Source organism: Aquarana catesbeiana, linkage group LG03 (genome assembly GCF_042186555.1).
Source record: "Aquarana catesbeiana isolate 2022-GZ linkage group LG03, ASM4218655v1, whole genome shotgun sequence".
NCBI classification, from domain to species: Eukaryota; Metazoa; Chordata; class Amphibia; order Anura; family Ranidae; genus Aquarana; species Aquarana catesbeiana.
Window position 1 is genome coordinate 290,224,090 of NC_133326.1, and position 24,182 is coordinate 290,248,271.

General features: G+C 40.6%; 1 protein-coding gene across 1 annotated transcript in view; it reads left to right on the plus strand.

The window, feature by feature from the left end:
* Positions 1-24,182, plus strand: part of CEP290 (centrosomal protein 290) — a 318,271-nt gene that overhangs the window by 140,819 nt on the left and 153,270 nt on the right. The window contains exons 28-33 of the mRNA XM_073620204.1: positions 380-531; positions 4,241-4,352; positions 7,167-7,622; positions 14,254-14,418; positions 15,867-15,974; positions 16,050-16,184. Coding sequence (XP_073476305.1) covers positions 380-531; positions 4,241-4,352; positions 7,167-7,622; positions 14,254-14,418; positions 15,867-15,974; positions 16,050-16,184 — 1,128 coding nt within the window. The remainder of the gene's footprint in view (positions 1-379; positions 532-4,240; positions 4,353-7,166; positions 7,623-14,253; positions 14,419-15,866; positions 15,975-16,049; positions 16,185-24,182) is intronic.

Consider the following 24,182-nt stretch of genomic DNA (forward strand, 5'->3'; position numbering starts at 1 on the left):
AAAATAACTCAACACACAGCCATTAAAGTCTAAACCGCTGGCAACAAAAGTGAGTACACCCCTATGTCCCTAATGGCTGTGTGTTGAGTTATTTTGAGGGGACAGCAAATTTTACACTGTTATACAAGCTGTACACTCACTACTTTACATTGTAGCAAAGTGTCATTTCTTCAGTGTTGTCACATGAAAAGATATAATAAAATATTTACAAAAAATGTGAGGGGTGTACTCACTTTTGTGAGATACTGTATGTTAATAAAGAATGTAGATGTCTATCACTGCCCCTGCACTATTTTAGGTTTTCTTTATTATGAAGGAAAGCAGAGAATTGAGTTCTTTTGACCAAACTGACTTTACATATTTCTTACTGTTTTCTTAGCTTACTAAAATTAATCTTGAGGCACAAAAAGTGGAGCAAGCACTGAGAGATGAGCTTGCAAATAGTGTGAGTAAGGTAGTTTATGAAGCAGATCGGAGGAGAATACTAGAGCTGGAGAAGAGTGAAGCCGAGCTCAAGGTGGAGGTCTCCAAGTAAGTGTGTGTTTATTTTCATTATTTGGAAATGGAACAGGGTAACATTAAGGAAAACCGGGAAATGTGAATATAAAGAAGTTAATACCTAAACGCATATCAAAGTGGCACAAAATACATGACCAATTATTATAATTTTAGGTAACTTTTGGTAAACCACAAACATAATCGTTGTATCTACATATACCAATCTGCTATACATACTAACAAGTTTTACATTTTACATATGCTCTGGATGTGGTAAGTAAAAAAAACAGCATAATGCATAATCAGTCATTTAGTTGGCATTATAAGAGAGAAGGGGTGGACACAGATGCAAATTGTTATTTAGACTAAGGGCTGCATAGTAACTGCTCCCGGATTTTGGGAAGTGTTAGTAATTACCTGTTAAAATACATAGTGGTAAAGCAAAATTGTCTTTCTCTTCCATGGAGGGACACAAGAGGTCTTAAACATTTGCATTATACAGGTACCTACAGGAGAACTGGACACTTGTAGACAGCTGTAGGCCAACCCAGGATAACCACCATACTACCAGCAGATGAATGACTTTTCTGCAGCTCTGCTGTGAACTTTTTATTTTTCTACTAAAAAAATGTTCTTATCTTTTTCTTCAGTCTAGTGTCTTCTGGACACTTTTGCTAGAGCTAGTCTCTACAACAGAAGCTATCTGGCATGGCCTAGCCTCAGCTTGGGTTTTGGAGCCTCACGCCTGTACCCAGCTGAACTGGACATTATGGAGGTAGCCGGGCAGTAGGTTCTGCGTAAGGACCTTTCCAAACCCCATTCTGATAACAAGCTCATTTGCAGAGCCATTGGCATTGCCTCCGTGCTTGCCCTATGTCTGAAAAGTCACTCTGTGAGGAGGAGTAATAGGGAGAAAACGAAAGTTGACATCTTACAAATGTTGCTGCTCCTTACGGTCATTCAACATCTCCCTACTGCTACTTCTGCTTTGCAAAGAACAATGTGGAACTCCAATCTTTAGTGCATGTCTGCTACCAGCCTGCAGTGACCACGGTCACCTCCATGTTTCGACCCGCACCTGCTACCAGCAGTTGAATTTTATGAGTACATGGGGTTTAAACTTGTATCCAGAGTCCCTGCTGTCAGAATACATAGATCAGCGTTGCAGCCGGTTGGCTGCAACCCACTGACTAAAGGACTGTTCGACAGAAGCTGATCTATCGATTGGCTTCTTTTGAACCAGGAGTACTACACACAGATAGGAATTTGTCTGGTTCCTTCTGAACCTCCCACTTTTTGATCCATGTGAACCCAACTTTACTGCCCTGCAGTTGCAGCATGTCTGATTCCAGACATGGGGAAACAGCCCTGCTATACCAGATGCTCTCGGCTTACTCCTACTCAAAAGTCTGTTAGCCTTTGTGGAAACTGGACAGCTTGCATCTCATCTTCTTGGAGCAGGAAGTGGTTTCCAGAAGAATGGTTTAAGGAGTTTTACTGCCACCCATTCATGGTTCCCAAGCCCAAAGGGGACATCAGCCCCATCATGGTTCTCAAAACACTGAATGTGTTTATTCGAGCTCACTAATTCTGTAAGCTATTACATAGTCTGTGACTATGCATCCTGATTGTAGGATATTTAGTTATAACTGACTGATGGGTTATCTAATCCTAGATACACTCAGATCAGTATTTTTTCCCCCAGAAGCTTCAAATTCTCTGATCCTAGACTTGTACTCTTCAGTCCAGGAGTCATTACACGCTCAGCTTCTTTGTCTGGGGTTTCATGCTAGCCTCCTTCAAGGCAATGACATTTCCCCAGTTTCACTCCAGACCCCTACAACAAACATTTTCTCATAATGGAAGAAGTCAATCCTGTCTCTGGACAGGCCGATTTGTCTGACACCGAGGACCAGGTTGACGCTGGTCTGGTGGGTCAGTCCTTTCTTCCCATCTTTTGGAAAATACTTACATTGGGTGCCAGTCTGCCTGGCTGAGGAGGATTCCTGGACAGCCTGTTTGTTCTGAGGATTAGGATGTCAGAGAAATCTCATTAGTAGGTGTAGGGGGTAAATCCGCGCAATGAATTGAATGTTTTAGTTATGGATATGGCTGCTGCCTCTACACATACAATACCACCTAGGTGGAAAGTATTAGAAAATGGTAAAAAAGCAGGAGTAGTATGGCGCTGCCCTTATGGAGACAAAAACATTTTTTCTTCTTTGTAGTGAATGTATTGCCTAGTGTCCTTATAGAATTGCTTCTAAAACCTGTATGTGTTCAAAAGTTGAATAAAACTGTGACTGGAATGACTGAGAAATCTCATTTCCTGATCAACATTCTGGAGCTTCAGAGTATTTTCTGCTCTACAGCACTAGACTGTCAGGCTGGAAGATCATCCAATCAGGATTCAATTGGACAATGCCATGGCAGGGGCATATATCAACCATCAGCGAGGAACCAGTAGTTTTGCAGAAGCAAGAGAGAAGGAGTGGTTCCTGTCTTTGGCATTACTTCACATTCCAGCTTTGTCTGAGTTCACATCTTAGGTGTGGACAATTGGCAGGTAGAGTTCCTCAGCCAGCAGCATCTTTGCCCAAGGGAGTGATTCCTATGCCCAGAGCTGTCCAAGATCTGTGTCACAGATGGGCATGTGAAATGAGTCCTGCTGGCTTCACAGTTTAAAAACAAACTGATCTTTTGTCTCAAGGACCAATTTACCACCTTGCTTCACCATTACTGGCTCGTAGACATGGCATTTATAGCCCAGGTTCTGAGAGACAGGGGCATCTCTGAATCGGTTATTTTTGTGATGCTTAAAGTGGATGTAAACCCAATGTCATCCTTTCTAAACTACTGCCATGGGGGTTATCTATAAGGATATACATGCCTCCTGCATGTATCTTTACCTGTCAAATGTCTCCCCTCTGTCTGTTACGAGAGCTGAAAAACTGCAGATTCTGTGGGTGGGTCTGTTGTCTGAAGCTCAGTGGGTGGAGTCGTGATGTCAGTAGACTCTCCGCCCACCTCTACACTCCCCTGTGTATTTCTAACACTGAACTTCTGCTATGATCTCTAACACCCAGTGAAAAGACAGGAAAGTAACCACATGACTTCAGCATGCCAAATCATGCTGAGGTGTGGAACAGCCAATCCTTGCAGAGCTGCTGAAGAAAAGAGTGGGGGAGGGAATTAAAAAATACTGCATGTGTCTTAGGCTGTCACTCACAGCAAGGGGGAGTATTTGACAAAGTTTTTCTCACTTTGTCAAGATTTTTCTCACTGAACAATAAAAGAGGATTGCTCAAGATGGATTAACTCTGTGTGGCAAGACTGGGCTCAAATGATAGGAAATCTTATACTCTACAGTATGATATCAATTTTTTTTTTTTTTTTTCGGGTTTACATCCACTTTAAGGCTAGGAAGCCTATTTCCCACATGGTCTGTCATAATACATGGAAGGAATACTTCAGCCTTCCATGCAGTAGGGTTAAATGCCAAAGGTACCAGTTGAAAGGGCAGAAAATAGGATTTTTGTACTCACCATAAGGCCTTTCTGTTGGATTATGCTGTTTGCCAATCTTTCTGTTAACAGCAGTATTAACCAAAGGTTTAAGACTTCTGGTGTCCCTCAAAAGCATTTTACGGTCAGAACAAAAATCCTTATCTTTGCCACTTTCATTTAGTAGTATCTTCTAGTATATATAATTTTCAATCTGTGTGTATGTTTTCCTTTACTAGATTACGCAGCCTTTCTGATATTGCCAAAGCACAAATCTCCACATTAGTTAACCGCCAGCAGTCAAGAGAAAAGGAAGTGGAGTCTCTGCGGAAACAAGTCTTGGATTTCCAGGTTGGCACTTCAAATACCTTGTTATTTCTGCCTGGATCAGGCTCATGCTGATAAATGTGTTAAATGACTGAAGTTTTTGTTTGTGTTTGCTGCAACAGCTGTCTTAAATTAGCACATGCAAAACATTGTTCATGGTCGGTAAATTCTTTAACTTATACTATGTTTTTCGAGAAAGTAATAAATACCTGACTCAATTTCATGCTGTTTTTGGAACTCAGATTCATCTTAGTAAAATAGATTTGCAGATGTTACCTGCACAGCAGGATGCAATATTTTTATACACTTTTTTAATACAACAAAATGCGTTCTGGTCAGACTGCTTGCTGTAGATGTATTTTTATATCCTTAATGCAAAGTGCCTTTATATAATAATGTGGATCTTTATAATCTCCATGTCAATTATTAGCACAGAAAACTGAACTTCGGGTTCACAGTTAAAATACACGTGAATTGGCTTACCTGTGATTTGTGATTGTTCACCGACTGACACTCAGGCTGCAGATTGTACACTGAAGGAACATTGCCCTTATAACGAGGTCATCTATTTGCACAGGAAAAATATACCTTTCCATAGGGGTCCTCCAAGGCTTTGTCCTCGGACCCCATCTATTCTCTATCTACACCACTTTCCTTGGTTAGTTGATAATCTCGCATGGCTTCCAATACTATCTCTATGCTGATGACACCCAAAATTGTCTCTGTACTCTTCAGCTTACCTTTCCAGTCACCTTGTGCACCACTAACTTAATACCTGACATAACTGCATGGATAGCAAACCACTTCCTAAAAATGAATCTTAAAAAACTGAGCTAATAATGTGTTGTGCTATGCTGTGTGTAATCTTGGCTTCTGACCTTTCCTTTCAGCTCCACATCCTGTCACTGACCAAATCTTGCTGCCTTCATCTCCATAACATTACCATAATACGCCCCCTCTTAAACAACGACATCTCCAAGCCGCTAATTTACTCACTTGTTAGATCTCATCTTAACTACTGCAACTCCCCCCCTCATTGGCCTATCCCTACACCGTTTCTCCTATGGTTTATCACGAATGCTGCTGCTGCCAGACTTATCCTTCTTACCAGCTGCTTAGTTCCTAGCACCAACACTAACAACTTACAAAGCCATCCACAATTCCACCACAGCTACTTGACCAGCCTCATCTCAAATATTGAGAGAGGCGCCTTTGGGTACAGATGTTTTTAACAAGCTTTAATACACATAAATTAGTCAAACTCACATTTCAGCAGAAAGTGATAGGCATAGAAGTATAGACCTGGGTATGTCACGGTGGCGATCCTGAGTCCTGGGCATGTAGTTCCTCTGTCAAAACAGTCTGGTCAGAGAGGTGTCCGCCGTTAAGATGGTTATGCCGCCTCCGGAAGACAAACTCAAGATGAGGCGTGAGGCGCAGGGGATGACGTCACCAGTAGTGGACGCGTTTCTTGAGTAGTCGCGCTGCGATGTACTGGCAAGCCGCACTCCTTTATCAACAGACGATGTCTTTGATGTCGATTGATAAAGGAGTGCGGGTTGCCAGTACATCGCAGCGCGCCTACTCAAGAAACGCGTCCACTACTGGTGGCGTCATCCCCTGCAGCCTGCTGTTCCCTGCACCTCACGCCTTGTCTTGCGTTTGTCTTTCGGAGCCGGCATAACCATCTTAACGGCTGACACCTCTCTGACCAGACTGTTTTGACAGAGGAACTACAAGGCCCAGGACTCAGGATCGCCACCGTGACAACCATGTCTATACTTCTATGCCTATCACTTTCTGCTGAAATGTGAGTTTGACTAATTTATGTGTATTAAAGCGTGTTAAAAACGTCTGCACCCAGAGGCGCCTCTCTCCTTGTTTTTTTTCAGCTCCCTGGTTTCTGTTCTAATATAATGGCAGCCCTGCTTGCTCTGGACTTTTAACTCCTTCTCACCATCCCTACATAGACTTATATAGACTGTGTATACAAAACAAAACTGATTGACCACAGATCTATGATTGATCATTCTACAGTTTTATTGCAGATTTTTATTGTTTTTTTATGGTTTTAGTTGTTGCGCTTCCACTTGTTTTATTCATCTCAAAATATTAACCAAACCATCCTTTTCCCTTCTCCCAAGACCCCCTGTTCTTTAGCTACATTGTCATCTCCTCCCATGTTCACATCCATGGCTTCTCCAGAGCATCTCCCATCCTTTGGAACTCCTTAGCCCAACCTGTACAGCTATCTCCTACTGTGCCCATAGGTTATCTGCAAAAAAACTGAATTTCTCAAACAACCCATCTCCACACAGTTGCAACCTTTTGTATCACTTGCCCTTCCCTTTAGATTGAAAGCTCTCACAAACAGGGCCCTCCTAACCCTCTTGAATTGAATTGTAACTGCACTGTTTCTCTTTTTTTGTAAAGTGTTGTGCAAACTCTTGGTGCTATTTCAATTCTGTGTAATAATATTATAGTATAGCAGAATGTGGCTGTATACTGATCTATTCATTAAAGACGTATTAGGATAAGAAAAATATGCATTCTTTCATTCTTTATTCCTTAACACATGTTGCTAAGAGTTTTCATTATTTCATTCCCATGTAGAGCACCTTAAGCTAATGTAGTCATAATTTTATGGCAGCAAATCAGGAACTTGTAGACTTTCTTTATATAATGTTTATGTGTGTGTATATATATATATATATATATATATATATATATATATATATATATATACTCATAATCCACCACCTGTCACACATAGCTGTTAATTAATATTTGTCACTGTTATAAAGCTATTTATATTTGTGCTATTACTGCTTTTTATAGGATCAGAGTAATGAGAAAGCACTAATTGCAAAATTACACCAGCAAATTGTAGCTCTTCAAGTCAGTGAAGCAACCGCTGTAGCAAAGTTGGAAGCAACAACTACCAAACTGCACAAATTGGAAGCCTACAGTTTACGTTTAGAACAGAAGATAGATGATAAAGAGCAGGCATTATATTATGCCCGTTTAGAAGGCAGAAACCGAGCCAAGCACCTTCGCCACACGATTCAGGCACTGAGGAGGCAGTTCAGTGGTGCACTTCCATTAGCCCAACAGGAGAAATTTTCCAAGACAATGATGGAGCTGCAGAGTGACAAGATGAAGACTGTTAATGAAATGCAGCGTGTGCAACAAGAACGGAGGGATACTGAGACCCGTGCCTTAGAGCTAGAGCTAAAGCTGAAGGGCTTGGAAGAGCTTATTGCTACCCTTAAAGATGCTAGAGGAGCTCAGAAGGTTAGTCATCCCAATGCTAAGAAATTTACAAACTAGGGTACAGTATTTATAGACATAGATATTTATATGTTTTTTACTAATCATAGTTTATCTTGCCAGATGGTTCGGTATTTGAAACAATTGCATCAGCATTTAACATAATGAAAAATGGTAATATTTACTCAAATACTCAAAGTGGACCTACGTTGAATGTAATTACACTCCAGAAAATAAATACATTTAACAGATCATGGCCTGTCCTGGGCCTCTGGTCTGGAAAGGTGGTGAGCTAGCTTGCTTTGTTTAGTGGTAATTATGGCAACTGTTCAATAGCTCTGAAACTCCTCCTACAGCACTTGCAATAAAAAGTTGAGGGGCTCTGGAATTCAGAAACAGTTGGGTCATCTCTTCAGATGTGCTGTTGACACTGTCATTAGCAAAACCACGGGGGGGCCAGAGGAGATCTGTGGAAGGGTTAGAAGAATCATATCCTTTTCCCTCATCTACTTCGGAAGCAAATATTTATAGACCTTAAGAGCCAAATTCCCACTCCGTGCATTGGGGATGAAACTGGAATTTTGTTAAACCTTGTGGTAAGCTTTCTTCAAGTGGGGGGCTGTGTGTACATCTAGACAGGACCTCGGGTAATTTGCCTCTCCAGAACACCCCTTTTAGCCCATTGGCTAACTCTTAGAGGAATCTCTTTCATTTGTCCAGCATCTTCTTCCTTTTGCTACAGCACTCAGCAGTGTCTCCTCTCCAAGTCCTGGGACCCCTTGTTCCCATGGAGGTGGGAACTTATCAGGAGTTGTATCCCATGGAGAATTGCATTCCTTTCCTTTAGAGAATGATATATCCTCACTCTCCAGAGGGACACCCTGATTTGCAAAGTTGGTTGGGACCAGTTTCCACAGTTTGCTGCCCTAGTAAGGTCTCGACCCCTCGTGGGGCCCAGTGCTTTTTTCAACTTTTTGGACCCTGCAGGCAAAGCAAAAAATATAAAAAAGGACAAACACTGTCATCATTTATAAGTTACAAAGAATATAACAAAATATGTAAAAACAAAATCAAGGCCGCAAAAGTTCAAAATGAATGGCAGGTTGTAAAGGAGAGTAGGCCAAGCCCAAAAAAATCTTCAGATATATTGATAGTAAAAAGGTTAGGTCTGGGCATTTGCCCTTTGCAAGAAAAAATTTGAGTTGATGATGGGGGAGAAAGAGAAGGCAAATTATCAAATACCTTCTTCTGCTCTGGGGGGGGGTCCTTAATGGGGGTAGTACTGATTTAGCCCCCAATGATCCAAAATGACTCAAAATTGATTTGGTCGAGAAACAAAATAAAGGTGAATAAAGCACCTGGACCAGATTGCTTACACCCATGGGTCCTCAAAGAGTTGAGCACTGTTATTTTTAAGTCATTGTTTCTAATTGTTAGAAACTCTTTAATGACTGGTATAGTACCACTGGGTTGGTGTAAGGCCAATATGATGCCTATATTTAAAAAGGGATACAATTCTTTACCAAGTAGCTACAGACCGGTTAGTTTAACTTCTATATTCGGGAATATAATTTTCTAGAAAATTATATTTTAAGCAATAGCCAGGATGTAGTCATGAAAAGTCAGTTGTCAAACAAATCTAATTTCTTTTTATGAGGAGGTAAGCAAAAACTTAGACATAGGAGTGGCTGTGGATATAATATACTTGAATTATGCAAAAGTGTTTGACACAGTTTCCCATACATGGCCAATGTGTAAATTAAAGTCTACAGGTTTAGAAAATTCCGTTTGTATAAACAGATAGAAAACTAGACCTCAATTCACTATTTGAACAACTGTAGCAAATGAGGCTTAATGTTGATAAATGTAAAGTTATGCACTTGGGGTCTAAAAACATGCATGCATCATACATTCTAGGAGAACAGCTGAGGGAGTGAGCGGTTGAGAAGGATCTGGGTATTCTGGTAGATCGTAGACCTATTATTAGAATGCAGTTTCGAAAAAATACTTTCTTGTATGTATAGACTCTAGAGAAAGACAGAAATAATGTTGCCCCTGTACAAATCATTAGTAAGAACCCACCCATAATATGCAGTGTTTGTTAACCCACAGGGTTAACTTTACATTATCCTCTTTGTTGATTCACCTAATGTCCCCCTGTGACCGTGCTTTATTAAAAACACAGCTATATACCTTGTTTACTGATCGCAGATCAGCGATCACGTGACATGCCACCTCTCTCTACTCTCGGCCCAACAGATGCAGCGGGCGGGGCCGAGGATCCCCCGCTGATGTCATTCAAGAGGTGAGTAGGAGAGAGGCGGCCCCGCCTGCTGCAGCTATCATGCGAGAGAAGAGAGAGGTGGCATGTCACATGATCGCTGTTCTGCGATCAGTAAACAAGGTATATAGCTGCATTTTTAATAAAGCACAGTCACAGAGGGACATTAGATGAATCAACTAAGAGGATAATGTAACGTTAACCCTTATTTGAGCAGCAGGACAAGAGGTGGCAGCGCGGACACGGAGCAGACAGTCAGAGAGGGGAGGGGGGAGAGGATGGAGGAGAGGACACAGGACACACACAGCAGGGCTGTGGCTAACGGAGGCATGTATGCTGACAACGGTGTCAGGGCTCAGTAGCCCTGATATATCATGGTCAAAGTACATAGGGGAGAGCAGAAACTGTCAGGATTAGCCAGGTATTTCAGGTGATACGGGGGCGGGTGGGGGGGGCAAATTACACAGCACAAGCACTGTGCTTTATAACATGCTTTAAAGAAACAGGATCTTTTATTTTTATTTTTTTTTGGGTTAACAAACACTTTAAGTTTTGGGCACATATTCACAAAACAGTATATAGGGAAACTGGAGAATGAGCACAGAAGGGTAATCAAACTAATAAGAGGCATGGAGGAGCTCAGCTATGAGGGAAGATTAGCTGAACTGAATGTATTATGAATGTCCGAGGCGATTAGGGAGAGATAAGATCATGTGTATAAATATGTAAGTGATCTATATAATGAACTTGGTGTTGAGTTATTCACTTTCAGGCCATTACAGAGGACAAGGAGGTACTCCTTACACCTAAACTAGACTTGAGGTGAGTCATCCCATGAAAAAGGTCTCCGGCATGACCCATCAGTCTAAGTATCTATTCACACCTAAGCGATCTTCAGTGACAGCTGCAGGTGCTCCTTTTTGTTAGCTTTTTTTTTTTTTGCACCATTCATTTGTATGGGCCTCCTTATGCTCCAAAAATGCTCCAAAAGAAGCTCATGTACCAAATCTTGGCACAGAGCCAGGAGTGTTTTATAGTTGTGATTTTTGTGCGATTTGTCGCTCGACAATCCCAGCAAAATCACCCATGTTTGGGGTGCCATTAAGAAATAACGGCATCGCAAACGCGTTCTGCTATTTGCCAGGATTATGAATTCGCGGGCAGCTTCACGGCGATTCCCCCGTGATCCGAATCGCCTAGGTGTAAATGGGGTAATCACCTCTCACTGAGGACTTTGTGTTCTCCTGGTTTGTTGGCACAAAAAGATACCTTTTTAGGATAGCCTAGTTCCAGAGACATTCCTGGGACCCAGTCATCTAGAGTTAGGTCCTCCTTCCGTGGCTGACTTGCACACTTTTGAGGACATTGTTCCAGTTTTTTTTCTTGGTTCTGTGCCTATTCAGTTTAATGTTGTTGACTATTTAGCTAGAGTTCCTTCTCCTTGCTCCATGGCTCTTGGATGCTCTTGTAGAGCGGGCAGTTCAGATTTTTGGAGCCATGTACTGGATTAAAGTTAGGCAGATCATGCCTCTGAGACACCTCCGAGTGTTTTAGCAGATTAATCTTGCTCATTCTCCTGCTCTTTTGGTTCATGTCCCCCAGCCTGTGGTTATAGTACACCTCTATCCCTGCCTACCCCGAAAAGGGTACATCTTTTGCTCCTTACCTCTCAGTCATGTGAGGTTCCCGCGCTCCTTGGATATCTTGTGCTAGATGGACTGACTGGCCAGGCAACCTTATTCTTGTAATGGTACCTTCCGTCTCTGAATTTTAAGGTTTGGGAGTGTAAAACCCAGGCTTTGAGTCTTTTTAGAGCAGTGGTTCTCAACTTTAGTCTTCAAGTACCCCCAACGGGCCATGTCTTCAGGTTTTTCTTTACTGCTCACAGCTGCTTTAAATCAATATCAATTATATGGTATTGATAAGAGCTATTTTATCTAAGGGAAGTTACCAAAACATGGCCGGTTGGGGGTACTTGAGGACTAAGGTTGAGAACCACTGTTTTAGAGCTCCTACAGTTACAAAGCCTTTCTGCTTTACCCACATTTTGAGCTGTTTTATAGAGAGGCTGGAGCAGATGTCTGGAAACTTGTGCTGTAGTTGTGATGGTCTGTTACAGGCCTCAAAACTTTTATCTCACATGGGACTTATGTCTGTACAAATGTGTAGGACAATCTGACTATGTGTATGGGTCATTGATAAGCTGTCCAAGGACTATCTCATCTTGCAAGTAGCTTCACCTCATCTGGTTTAACTTTGGGCATTCGTCCTTCTGGTAGTCCTGTGTTATAGAAAGTTTGTTGCCCTTTCTTGGTTCTGTCACTGGCTGTTGCTAACCCCTCAGTTGCATTGCTTATGGAAATCCTTACTGTTTCCTGGGTCTCTCAATGAGTAATGGAGGGGAAAAAAGGGTTTTTGTACTTGCTAAAAAATCTTTTTCTTCATGTCCAAAGGACACAGGTTGTTTTTTTTTATTTTTTGCTGGCTTCATGTATTCTTTGCTCACAAAACCGAGGCATGGAGGCATGCTGGGCAGCAAAGTTATACAGAAGCTGGCTTTTACAAATTTTCTGTTTGCCAGTGCCCCAACTTCTTGTAGGTGGCAGTATAACTTGACTGTTTCTGAATTCAAGCATCCCTCAATTGACTTTAAGAAGAAAAAAAATATTTTGGGGTAAGTACAAGAACTTTAAAATCCTAATGTATCATCTAACAGGAAGGGTGGGATCTCACGATGAATGGACTCCAAGTAGGTTTTGCAGCCTTAGAAAATAAAATGCATAGATCTCATTATTTATGTCTCCGTGAGTTGCAGAAAAGTTGTGTCACTCAGTTTTATTAGTAATGACAGATTTTAGATAAAATGCTTCTTTATGTCTTTGCAAGTAGCCAGTAACATGTAACTTTAAAATGTTTCAGTACATATAATAGTGTAGTTGTTGAGTATACTCATAGACACCAGTTCACACAGAAGAGTAATGAATTTTGTATGGTAACCATTGACATAGTGTGGAATATCAAGCATGCTCAGACATTTAGTGTTAATTTACCATTAGGTATCTGATTTATAGTAATATATTCTTCAGGAGGTATTGCAGGGGCTTCATCTGTGAATTGGGGAAAAACATACTAAATAGACAAAACAGCTGACAAGACTGTAGAAAATAGTTGCTTAATTTTTTCATTTTTGAAGTAGCCTGTTACACATTTTATGTCACTTTTCTAGAGCAGAGTAGATCAGAGTGAATGTGCTTTCGTTTAATCTTCTGCAGTTCTGACGTCTTCCAGAAACATTTTATTTTATTTTCCATAGTGCAGTGTCTACTGTAGATATGGGCGCCATATGTGTTTCCTACTATGTCAGTTTAATACAGGGTATTATATGAACTTATAAGATCTTTTGTGATAAAATTTTGATATAAACCAGGTGTGATTCCAAGAAAAGTGCATGTTAAGAATATTCAAGTAAACACAATCTGTGGAGCAGTATATATGCTTAAAGTACATATATATACCTCTACACTGTTTTACACGTTGCTGAAAGGTGAGCGTTTAGAATCCTATTTCCACGTCAGGCTACATGATACCCAATATGTGTTTTATTTTAGTGGAGGCTAAAAGACCTAATAATGTTTAGAAAACAGATATTCCACAATGACACCATCTGATTCTTCTGAAATCTTTCAATGGGGACAGTTTTTGCTAAGTCGGTTAGAACTATTTCCTCTTCCTGGTATGCCTACAAGACAGAAAATGAAGGAAAATCCCTGTAATTGGACACTGGCCAGTAAAAAAAAAAAAAAAAAAACCTGAAAGGAGTTTTAAATATCCACACTCCAACCAAAACAAACTGTAAGTGTATTAGCTTTATGTAAATTTACATTTTTGGGGGGCTTCTATGTGCAGATCTTCAGATTAGTGGGAGATAGATAGACGGATAGACAGATAGATAGACAGGTAGACAGGTAGACAGGTAGATAGATAGATAGATTTTTGTGAGTTCTCTATCTGCCTACAGAGGCATCTCTGCAGTCTTTGATAATCTAGCAGTGATGACCTCTAATAATGCATCACTCCAACTTCTGATTTTGCCCTCCCTGTTTGAGATAACAGGAAGGTAGGAAAAAGGAATATTGGAAAAAGATCTAAAAATACAGAAAAACCAAGGAGATTGCATTGAGGAGCCATTGAAGGCAACAGCCTGTACACTATTCAGGCATTATTTCCCTGTATGGGTATTGCACTCTTTTTCAGTGCTTCGGTGACACTTTTTTTATTATTAATTAAATGGACAGAATTTTGGCAAAGTTTATGCTGAACACTACTGAACACTTTAATCTGCTTTGTTAAAGGCTTGAAAATGTATATCTACAGGTTACAGAATGGCACAAGAAAATGGAGGAAGTGCGTCTGCAGGACCTGAAACGAACTCGTGAGTTAAATCAGAAGAAAGAAGAAATTAAATATTTGAATAATGTCATGTCTGAACAGGAGCGAACAATTACCCATCTGGAGGAAGAGCTTGTTCAACAAGGCAAAGTAAAGACTCCCATGAATAGGAATCATTTCCAAATCTATATTGCTATATAGGCTATATTAATTACAAACAGCATTTCTAATCTTAAGCTTTATTAAGTTAATATTTTTTGAATCTTTATAAATTTATATATATTATATATATTTTTTTTATATACACTGCACCGTGTTTGTGTGTGTGTGTGTGTGTGTATATATATATATATAATATTCTAATAAGTATTTTATGAAGTGTAATATACCAAGCCATGCGGAGATTAGGTTCACAGCTTGGATACAATCAGTTTATCAGTTCCATTAACCACACTAGCAAAAGTGTCTGTTTCAGAATGGGCAAGATTGTCAAAAAAAAGGTAGAAACAGTACAATTTTGTAATGAAGGAAGTAATTAAGGTTTTCTAAGTGCAGGATAGAATTGAGTTGAATTAGCTTGTGCAGCTGGTCCGGACTGATCACTCAGATTTGGCACCACGTTATGCACAAGAACGCACAGGACACTCTGATCAGTTTTTCGGTAGGTAATCAGTTATTGGGGCTCCTTCACACTGGCAGCCTGAGTTGGCTGTAAAAACTGAGCCACGGTTTTAATACCTCCACAACAGCCCCCCGGGATTTCTAATATTACATCTTGAAAGGACTATACACATGCCACAGCTGTGATGCTTTATGACTGCAGCAATTTAAAGTGATCTAAAATGCAGCTTTATTCATTTATTTTTTATAACACACGTTAAACTTGCCTGCTCTGAGTAATGGTTTTGCACAGAGCAGCCCCGATCCTCCTATTCTCAGGTCCCCCACCGGCGTTTCTGACCCTCCCTCATGCTGAGTGCCCCCATACCAAGCAGCTTGCAATGGAGGCACCTGAGCAGACTGGCTCCTGAACCACTGCTCTGTATCTCCGTTCACACATGGAGCACAGCTCGGCCCTGTCCCTGCTCTCCCCTCATTGGCTCACTGGCTGTGATTGACAGTAGTGGGAGCCAATGGCTGCCGCTGCTTTCTCAGCCAGTGAGGAGGAAGAGACCCAGAAGAGTCGTTGTTCTTGTGCACATCGCTGGATCGAGATGGGGTTCAGGTAAGTATTGGGGGGGGGGGGGGGGCTGCTGCACACAGAAGGTTTTTTACCTATTTGCGTAGAATGCATGAAGGTAAAAAAACGTTGAGCCATTACAAACACTTTAAATTCGGGCTGCAGTGTAACAGGTAACACTGCCTGTTAAACTCACCCTTTGAGATCAATGAGGTTGCACTGAAAGTGCAATCCTAGCACTTGGCCCACAGTTGTGACGCAGTCCCGTATTGTAAAATTGCCTTGTCAGGAGGTGGCAGGAACGCCTTCGCAGATCGCTTTTCAGAGGGTGGTCATGCATCACTGGTCATGCGAAAGTGCCCTTACACAGTGTGTATGTATTTATGTGTATTTATATATATATATTTTTTTTTTAAAGTTTCATGAGGAACGTCAAATGGCCTGGGATCAAAGAGAGGTGGAACTTGAGCGCCAGTTAGACATGTATGAGCAGCAACAACATGAAGTGCTTATCACTGCACGGAAGGTACCTGCTTTGATTGGTTAAATTTTCTGTTATTGCATTTTTCTTTTTTAATAACTTAATATCTTTGTCTTCTAGTTTGAAGAAGCTACTGGAGAAATGCCTGATTCTAGTCTACCCCTACCGCAACAACTTGACCTAGCACTGCAAAAAATAAAAGAGCATGTGCGCACCATCCTGGAAACCAAAACCGTATGCCAAGCGTTACAAGAGGTAGGTCTGACCATGTTAGATGCAATGCATTAACACAGAAATATGGGATAATATTTTAATATAAATTTTACAACTCTTACTCGCATATATGTTATAAATGAAATAATATGGAGTCTCAATGTATTTCTGATATACAGTATACGTTGCTGCAAAAAATGTGTTAATTCCTGGAAAGTAATCTGAAAAAATACTAGTGAGTATGAATTTTGAAAGTGGTAAAAAAAAAAAATCGATCTGTTTTTGTAATTGTGAGCAGACAATTTAAATCTGAACTTTAGGAAGATCTAAAAGGCAGAAATGAATGCCGCTCTGTAAGCATTATTACAACCTTAAATGTGTTTTTAAATGCAAGCAGTGTACATACATGAATTTGACCCTTGTATCAGCCTCTTGCAGTCCCTGTATGGAATAGCTAGGGTATAAGGGGAGAAAGCAGTAACATGGAGCCAGTCAGGTCATGTGCTGACAAAAAAACAGTAGAAGGCTAGAACAGAGAGATGGGTTCTGGGCTGATTCTCCTTTTATTGTCTAGTAACAAGCTGGGGTGGGTCCTGAATGAGCTGGGCTCAGAGGAGGTGAGTTAAATAATGCTTACCATCAAACTGAGGACATCTAGCTAAAATACCGTACTTAAAATACAGCTAAAATACTTGTGTTTACTGTTTTACCTGTCAAAAGGATTTGTAATTTTGACCAACTCTCCTTTATTAACCACACCTTTACGGTCAGCTCCCCATGTACTGGGCAGCAGTAATAATGCTGATTATTTGTCTGGTATGTTGAAGAAGTGAATCTACATTGGGGTCTACATGTGTCACCTGTCTTTCTATGCAGTGTGGAAAATGTTTGTGAACCACAAGATAAGCTGTACAGAATTATAAATCCTTTGGCATGTAAAAAAGTAAACCTGCATGTATTCCAATTAGTGTTTGCCTGGCATTTTTGATTTAAAATTAATTAGCATAATTGTACTGGTGTCTTTCTGTCTAATACTGAATATTAAAATATTTATGTTACAATCTGGTTTTAATAAATGTATGGGTAAAATAATCATTTTTATACAATACCTGTACTTTAATTTTCTTCATCAGCTCATTCCCCACAGTTGTTACCTTTTTGTATCACTTGATCCTCCCTTTTTGGATTGTAAGCTTTAATGAGCAGGACCCTCTGATTCCTCCTGTATTAAAATGGGATTGTAACTGTACTGTCTGCCCTCACGATGTAAAGCTCTGTACAAACTGTTGCCACTTTATAAATCCTGTATAATTAAAAAAAAAAAAAACATTTATTTAGCGCAGCTTTTTGCAAAATGAAGGCAGACAGTACAGTTACAATACAAATCAATACAGGAGGAGAGGGCCCTGCTCGTTAGAGCTTACAGTCTAAAAGATACCTAAAAGTATCATGGTTTTGCATACATCATCATGCTTTTTTCTTTGTTACTGTAAATCCGGCACAGAATTTGCTAGTGTCAGACTTACAAGTTTCCCTTTCTGTATAAAATATATACATTTCTATTTTGAGATAGAAATCATCATTTTGAAAGAAATTACTTGTTAAATGAGCCATTTGACTTACAAAATTGCAAGCATCTTTTATTCCTCCTCCACCTAATTTTTACTGCCGTCCTTTTATTTAGTTTTCAACCTTTGCTATGAGTCAAACTGTCAGGCTTCACTGGCAATCTCTCTCTGTCTTATAAATTGGAACATGTCAGTTAGGTTTCACAGCGACAGTTATGGCAGCTGCTTTATTGACTAAATTCTCCAACCATTCCACTGTCTGTAGGCATGACATTCTACCTGTTTCTAAATAGCCTTTTCCCTGGGTAGGAAAAGAAGAGTGAACAGTTAAAATATCTGGATCATTGCTTGGTGCAGTTTAGGGTGCAGGGGGGGGGGGGGCATATTCTTCATTTTGTAGAGATTTCCTCTCGCTTCCTGTTTGTGTGAACAGGGCCAGAGGTAAAGGGAAATTTCCCCCCAATGAAATACAGATGGCAATAATTCTCTATTCTTTTTATTCCATGCCAAGCGGCTGCATTGCTGCACACTGAAAACAGGAGGTCGCCCTCTTGGTGCAGGTGCTGTTTAAATAACCCTTTCCATTTTCTTTGCGAATGCAAAGTGATCTCTGATTGGACAAGGTGGACATTCTCATGTTACCGCCTCTACCCCCTCACCTCATTCAATCGGAGAACGCTTTACATTCATTAGGAAAAGGGAAGGTGTTCCCTGAATGTGACCTGTACTGATCAAGTGGCCTCCTGTGTATGCAGTGTAACAGGGCAGCTGCTTGGAATGTGACCTGAAAGCTAGTGGGGATTACTGTTGTAGCAGTGTCTCCTACAGTGATTTCCAGCTTCCATGAGGATCCTACAAGTATGGCATATGCATGCATGCATACATACCAAGCTGGAACAATGTAAAAATTGCCATATCTGGAATTCATTAACTTTTCCAAACACAACATCAGTGCAATGTTGAGTTTGTAAATACAGCGCCTTGAAGAAGTATTTCCACCCCTTGACATTTTCCACATTTTGTCATATTACAACCAAAAACGTAATGTATTTTATGTGATAGACCAATTGATAGACATAATTGTGAAGTGGAAGGAAAATGATAAATGGTTTTCAAAATTTTTTACAAATAAATATCTGAAAAGTGTGGCATGCATTTGTATTCTGCCCCCTTTTCTCTGATACCTCTAATTTAAAATCTAGTGGAATCAATTGCCTTCAGAAGTCACCTAATTAGTAAATAGAGTCCACCTGTGTGTAATTGAATCTAATTATAAATACAGCTGTTCTGTAAAGCCCTTAGAGGTTTTTAGAGAACCTTAGTGAACAAACCGCATTATGAAGGCCAAGGAACACACGTTGTGGAGAAGTTTAAAGCAGGGTTATGTTATAAAAAAATACCCCAAGCTTTGAACAGCTCACGGAGCACTGTTCTATCTATCATCCAGAAATGGAAAGAGTATGGCACAACTGCAAACCTACCAACACATGGCCATCCAACTAAATTGACAGGCCAGGCAAAGTGCATTAATCAGAGAAGCAGCCAAGAGGCCCATGGTAACTCTGGAGGAGCTGCAGAGATCCACAGCTCAGGTGGAAGAATCTGTCCACAGGACAACTATTAGTCGTGCACTCCACAAATCTGGCCTTTATAGAAGAGTGCCAAGAAGAAAGCTATTGTTGAAAGAAAGCCATAAGAAGTCCCATTTGAAGTTTGCGAGAAGCCATGTGGGGGACACAGCAAGCAAGTGGAAGAAGGTACTCTGGTCAGACAAGACCAAAATTGACATTTCTGGCCTAAAACCAAAACTCTATGTGTGGCGGAAAACGAACACTGCACATCACCCTTAACACACTATCCCCACCATGAAACATGGTGGTGGCAGCATCGTGTTGTGAGGATGCAATTCTTTAGCAGGGACAGGGAAGCTGGTCAGAGTTGATGGGAAGATAGATGGAGCCAAATACAGGGCAATCTTAGAAGATAACCTATTAGAGTTTACAAAAGACTAGCGACTGGGACGTAGGTTCACCTTCCAGCAGGACAATGATCCTAAACATACAGCCAGACCTACAATGGAATGGTTTAGATCAAAGCATATTAATGTGTTAGAATGGTCCAGTCAAAGTCCAAAACTGAATCCAATTGAGAATCTGTGGAAGACTTGAAAGTTGCTGTTCATAGATGCTCTCCATCCAATCTGACAGAGCTTGAGCTATTTTGCAAAGAAGAATGGGCAAAAATGTCACTCTCTAGATGTGCAAAGCTGGTAGAGACATAATAATAAATAAATAAGTAGAAACATAACCAAAAAGACTTGCAGCTGTAATTGCAACGAAAGGTGGTTCTACAAAGTATTGGCTGAATACAAATGCATGTCACACTTTTCAGATATTTATTTGTAAAAAATGTTGACAACCATCTATAATTTTCCTTCCACTTCAAAATTATGTGCCAATTTGTGTTGGTCTATCACATAAAATCCCAGTAAAATACATTTAAGTTTTTGGTTGTAACATGACAAAATGTGGAAAATTTCAAACCGGCATTTCAGTCTGACTTCGGGGGGCGATTTGAGAGACATCTGTGCAGGTTCATGCACAGATGTCTATTGAAATTGCCCCCGAAGTCGCCAAAATCAGTGCAGGAACTACTTTTGGGAATCGGTGTGGCGCCGCATCGATTCGGACGGTGCCGTTGCCAACAGTAGGCTCCGTTTTGGCATGCGATTTGACTTGTCAATTCGGCCCGTTGTAAACGGGGGCTAATTGTCAATGCTTAATTGAACAAGCGGAAGTTGGAAGCTGATTGGTTACTATATGCACAGCTGCACCAGATTCTGTGTGCACCAATTTTAGTAAATCTCTCGCTATGCTTTCTGTTTCCTGGGGCTAAATAAAGGTCACAGAGTTTTACCTCCTTTATTACTGCAAACTGAACCTTGCCTTTTTTTTTTTTTTTTTTTTTTTAAATTGTTTATTTAACATTTTTCATGACATTTATAATAACATCGTTGTCACATTCAGAAAAAGAAAAAAAAAAAAAAAAAAAAGGAAAACATGAGGCTTCAATACTGTCTATCGAGAGTGCATGACCTTATCAGGAACCATAGGATATCTTACACTATAACTGTAAGGTTAGGAATAACAAGTGATAAGAACCTTTGGTTATTAATTAGGCGAATCTACTGTAATTACATTACTTGTCCTATAGGAAAAGGAAATCTTGTTGAGGAGAATTTGCACAAACAGAGGGGTAAGGTGTGTGTTAGCCCAAGAGATATAAAATGTTTATTGCCATAGACGTCTATCATTTCATCTTGTTTCATTTGTCGTACTATTGTCATCATAGTCATCCCAAGGTTGCCAGATGATAGAAAATTTCTGTATGGAACCTTCCACAATGGCAGTTAGATGTTCCATTCTACGCATATCCATTAAGATGGTTAGAGTATGTGGTAGGGTGGGAGGGGAAGTGGATAGCCAAAGTTTGGGGATAGTTTTTTTAGCTGCTAGTAATACGTATGACATCAGTTTCTGTTTTGTTTTGTGAAGACCTTGATAAGGAAGACCAAGTAGATAATATATGGGATCCAGGGGAACGAGGATTCCCACCAGTTTCTCTAATAACTTTTGGATCTGCTCCCAAAGTTGCGTAACCAAAGAGCATTCCCAAAAGATATGAAAATGGGAGCCTACTTTCTTATTACATCTCCAGCATATTTGGGACATGGACGGATCCGCCGCATGTAGTCTTTCTGGAGTTTTATACCAAAACATAAGTACTTTGTAACCTATTTCTTTGTGGGAAATACATCTGGAGCTCTTGGAGATGGAGATCCAAATCTTGTTCCAGTCTAGGAGAGATATGTCATGTTGGAGAATCTGTGACCATTTTTTCATATAATAATGCGTATCTATTTTTAGGGGGTTGGCTTCATGGAGTATTCTATAGATGGTGGATATCAGTTGGGGTTCATGGGGGCCTTTAGCACATAGCATTTCGAATTGGGTAGGTTTATCTAAAGATAATGTGGGATTTTTGGTAGAAAAGAAGTGTTTGATTTGGAGGTATGAATAAAATATTGTTTTGGGTAATTGGTGTTGTTTGGTAAGGTCCTCGAAGGATAGTAAGTGTCTTGTGGCTGGATTGACTAGTTGTCGTAGTTGAAAAATCCCGGCCTTAGTCCAGGGCATCATACGTTCATAGGACAGACTGTCTGGGATGTCTGGATTAAAAAGGATATTAGTAAGAGGTGAACTTGTGGATGTTAGTGAGTATTTAGCGGAGCATTTCTTCCATATTGCCAGTGTAAAGAGCATTGGGGCCAGGCATAGAGTTCTCAGCTGGGGCATGTATTTGGTCGTGGACGGCCAGAGCATATAGCACGGATGTACTGGGGCTGTTATGCTCATTTCTATGTCCGCCCATCTGTTTGGGGCAGTTCTGTTGGTCCATGAGGTAAGGGCCCTTAAGTGAGAAGCATAGTAGTATTTGATGAAGTCAGGGGCACCTAGGCCCCCTTTAAGCTTACGTGCCATGACCACTGAGCCCGCTACCCTATGTGAGGCGTTGTTCCATATAAAACGGAGGCTTCTTCTTTGAAGCGTTTTCAACTGAGACATTGGTATTGCCACTGGGAGTGTCTCGAATAAATACAGTAGTTTAGGAAGGATAGACATTTTTAGAATATTTATACGTCCCAGGAGAGAGATGGGCAGAGCGGTCCAGTGATTCAATAGGCGGTTAATTTCTTGGAATAGGGGGGGGAAATTCGCCTGATATAGTGAGGAGTATGATGCTGTAATCCGGACACCTAAGTATTTTAAGGATGTGGAGCTCCAGTGATAGTTGTAGTTCTGTTTAAGGGTGTTCAGATTAGTTGGTATGATATTTATGGGGAGAGCTTCTGTTTTGGTGGTATTAATTTTAAACCCAGAGATTTCACTGAAAGTGTTTAAAATTTTATGTAACGAGGGTAGGGACGTGTGTGGTTGAGTAAGTGTTAGAAGGATATCATCTGCAAAAAGGGATAATTTATATTCTAACTGACGTAAGCGTACTCCTGTAATGGAGGGACTTTCGCGAATTGTTGTGGCTAGGGGTTCTAAGCTAAGTATAAAGAGTAGGGGTGACAAAGGGCACCCTTGTCTAGTACCGTTGCTGAGGGGGAATGTGGGAGATAAGTAGGATGCAAGTTGTACTTGGGAGGTAGGGTATGAGTATAGGGATCTAAGGGCCTGTATAAAGGGACCTGAGAAACCATATTTGGACAGGATCGCAAACATGAAAGGCCAGCTAAGGCGATCAAATGCTTTCTGTGCATCTAAGCTAAGTATTACTGCCGGGGTTTTAGTTCTAGTTAGTAAGTCGACGAGATCTATGGTGCGTCTGGTGTTGTCCCCTGCGTGTCTCAGGGGGACAAATCCTACCTGATCTCTATTTATCAAAAATGGTAGAATTTTGGAGAGTCTGTTTGCCAGGATTTTGGTGAAGATTTTATAGTCGGAATTTAGTAGGGCTATAGGACGATAGTTGTCAGGGACAGCAGGATCTTTATCTGGTTTTGGTATGATTATGATATGGGCATGAAGAAATTGGGGGTGGGGTATTGTACCTTTTAGCAAGGAGGCATACAAATTTAGCATATGTGGAGATAGGATAGGAAGGAAGGTTTTGTAGTAAGAGTAGGGGAGTCCATCTGGGCCTGGGGATTTATGTAAAGGGAGCAGTTTAGTCACTTCGGTTAATTCTTCAGTGGTAATGGGAGCATTTAATGAGGAGCACTGGTCTGATGATATTTGTGGGAGCTTCAAAGATGAGATAAAAGAATCAAATTTCTCTTGTGTGAATTGGGTATGTGGGTCAGAGTTTAAACAGTTATATAATTTGTTGTAAAAATCTCCAAAGACCCTAGACATGGATTGGGGACAGTAGGTGGGAGTTCCATCCAGTTGTGTTAAATGATCAGGGATAGAGAGACTCGGACGTGGCTTCAGTTTGTTCACTAGCATTCTGTGGGGTTTGTCAGCATATTCATAAAATTTTTGCCTCGACCATAGGATGGCCTTGGATATTTTATTCATGTCTAAGGACTTAATTTTGTTACGGATATTTATCACCTCCTTTAAACGGGCAGTTGTGGGGGCTCGAAGCAAGTGCACCTCGGCTGAACGCAGCTGGGTCAGTAGTTCAGATTTTTGTTGGAGCGAGTCACGCTTCCTATGCGATCCAGCAGAGATGCACTCACCCCTGAAGAAGGCCTTGTGGGCCTCCCACATTATGGAAGTATCTGAGACAGAGCCTTCATTAAACTTGAAGTATTCAATCAATTTTGATTGGAGACGTTGTTTGGTGCCTTCATCTTTCAGGAGAGATTCATTAAGTCTCCAGTGACATGTCTTGGGAGATGCTACATGTAGGGATATGTCTAAAGTTATGGGTGCATGGTCAGACCATGTAATTGGGCCAA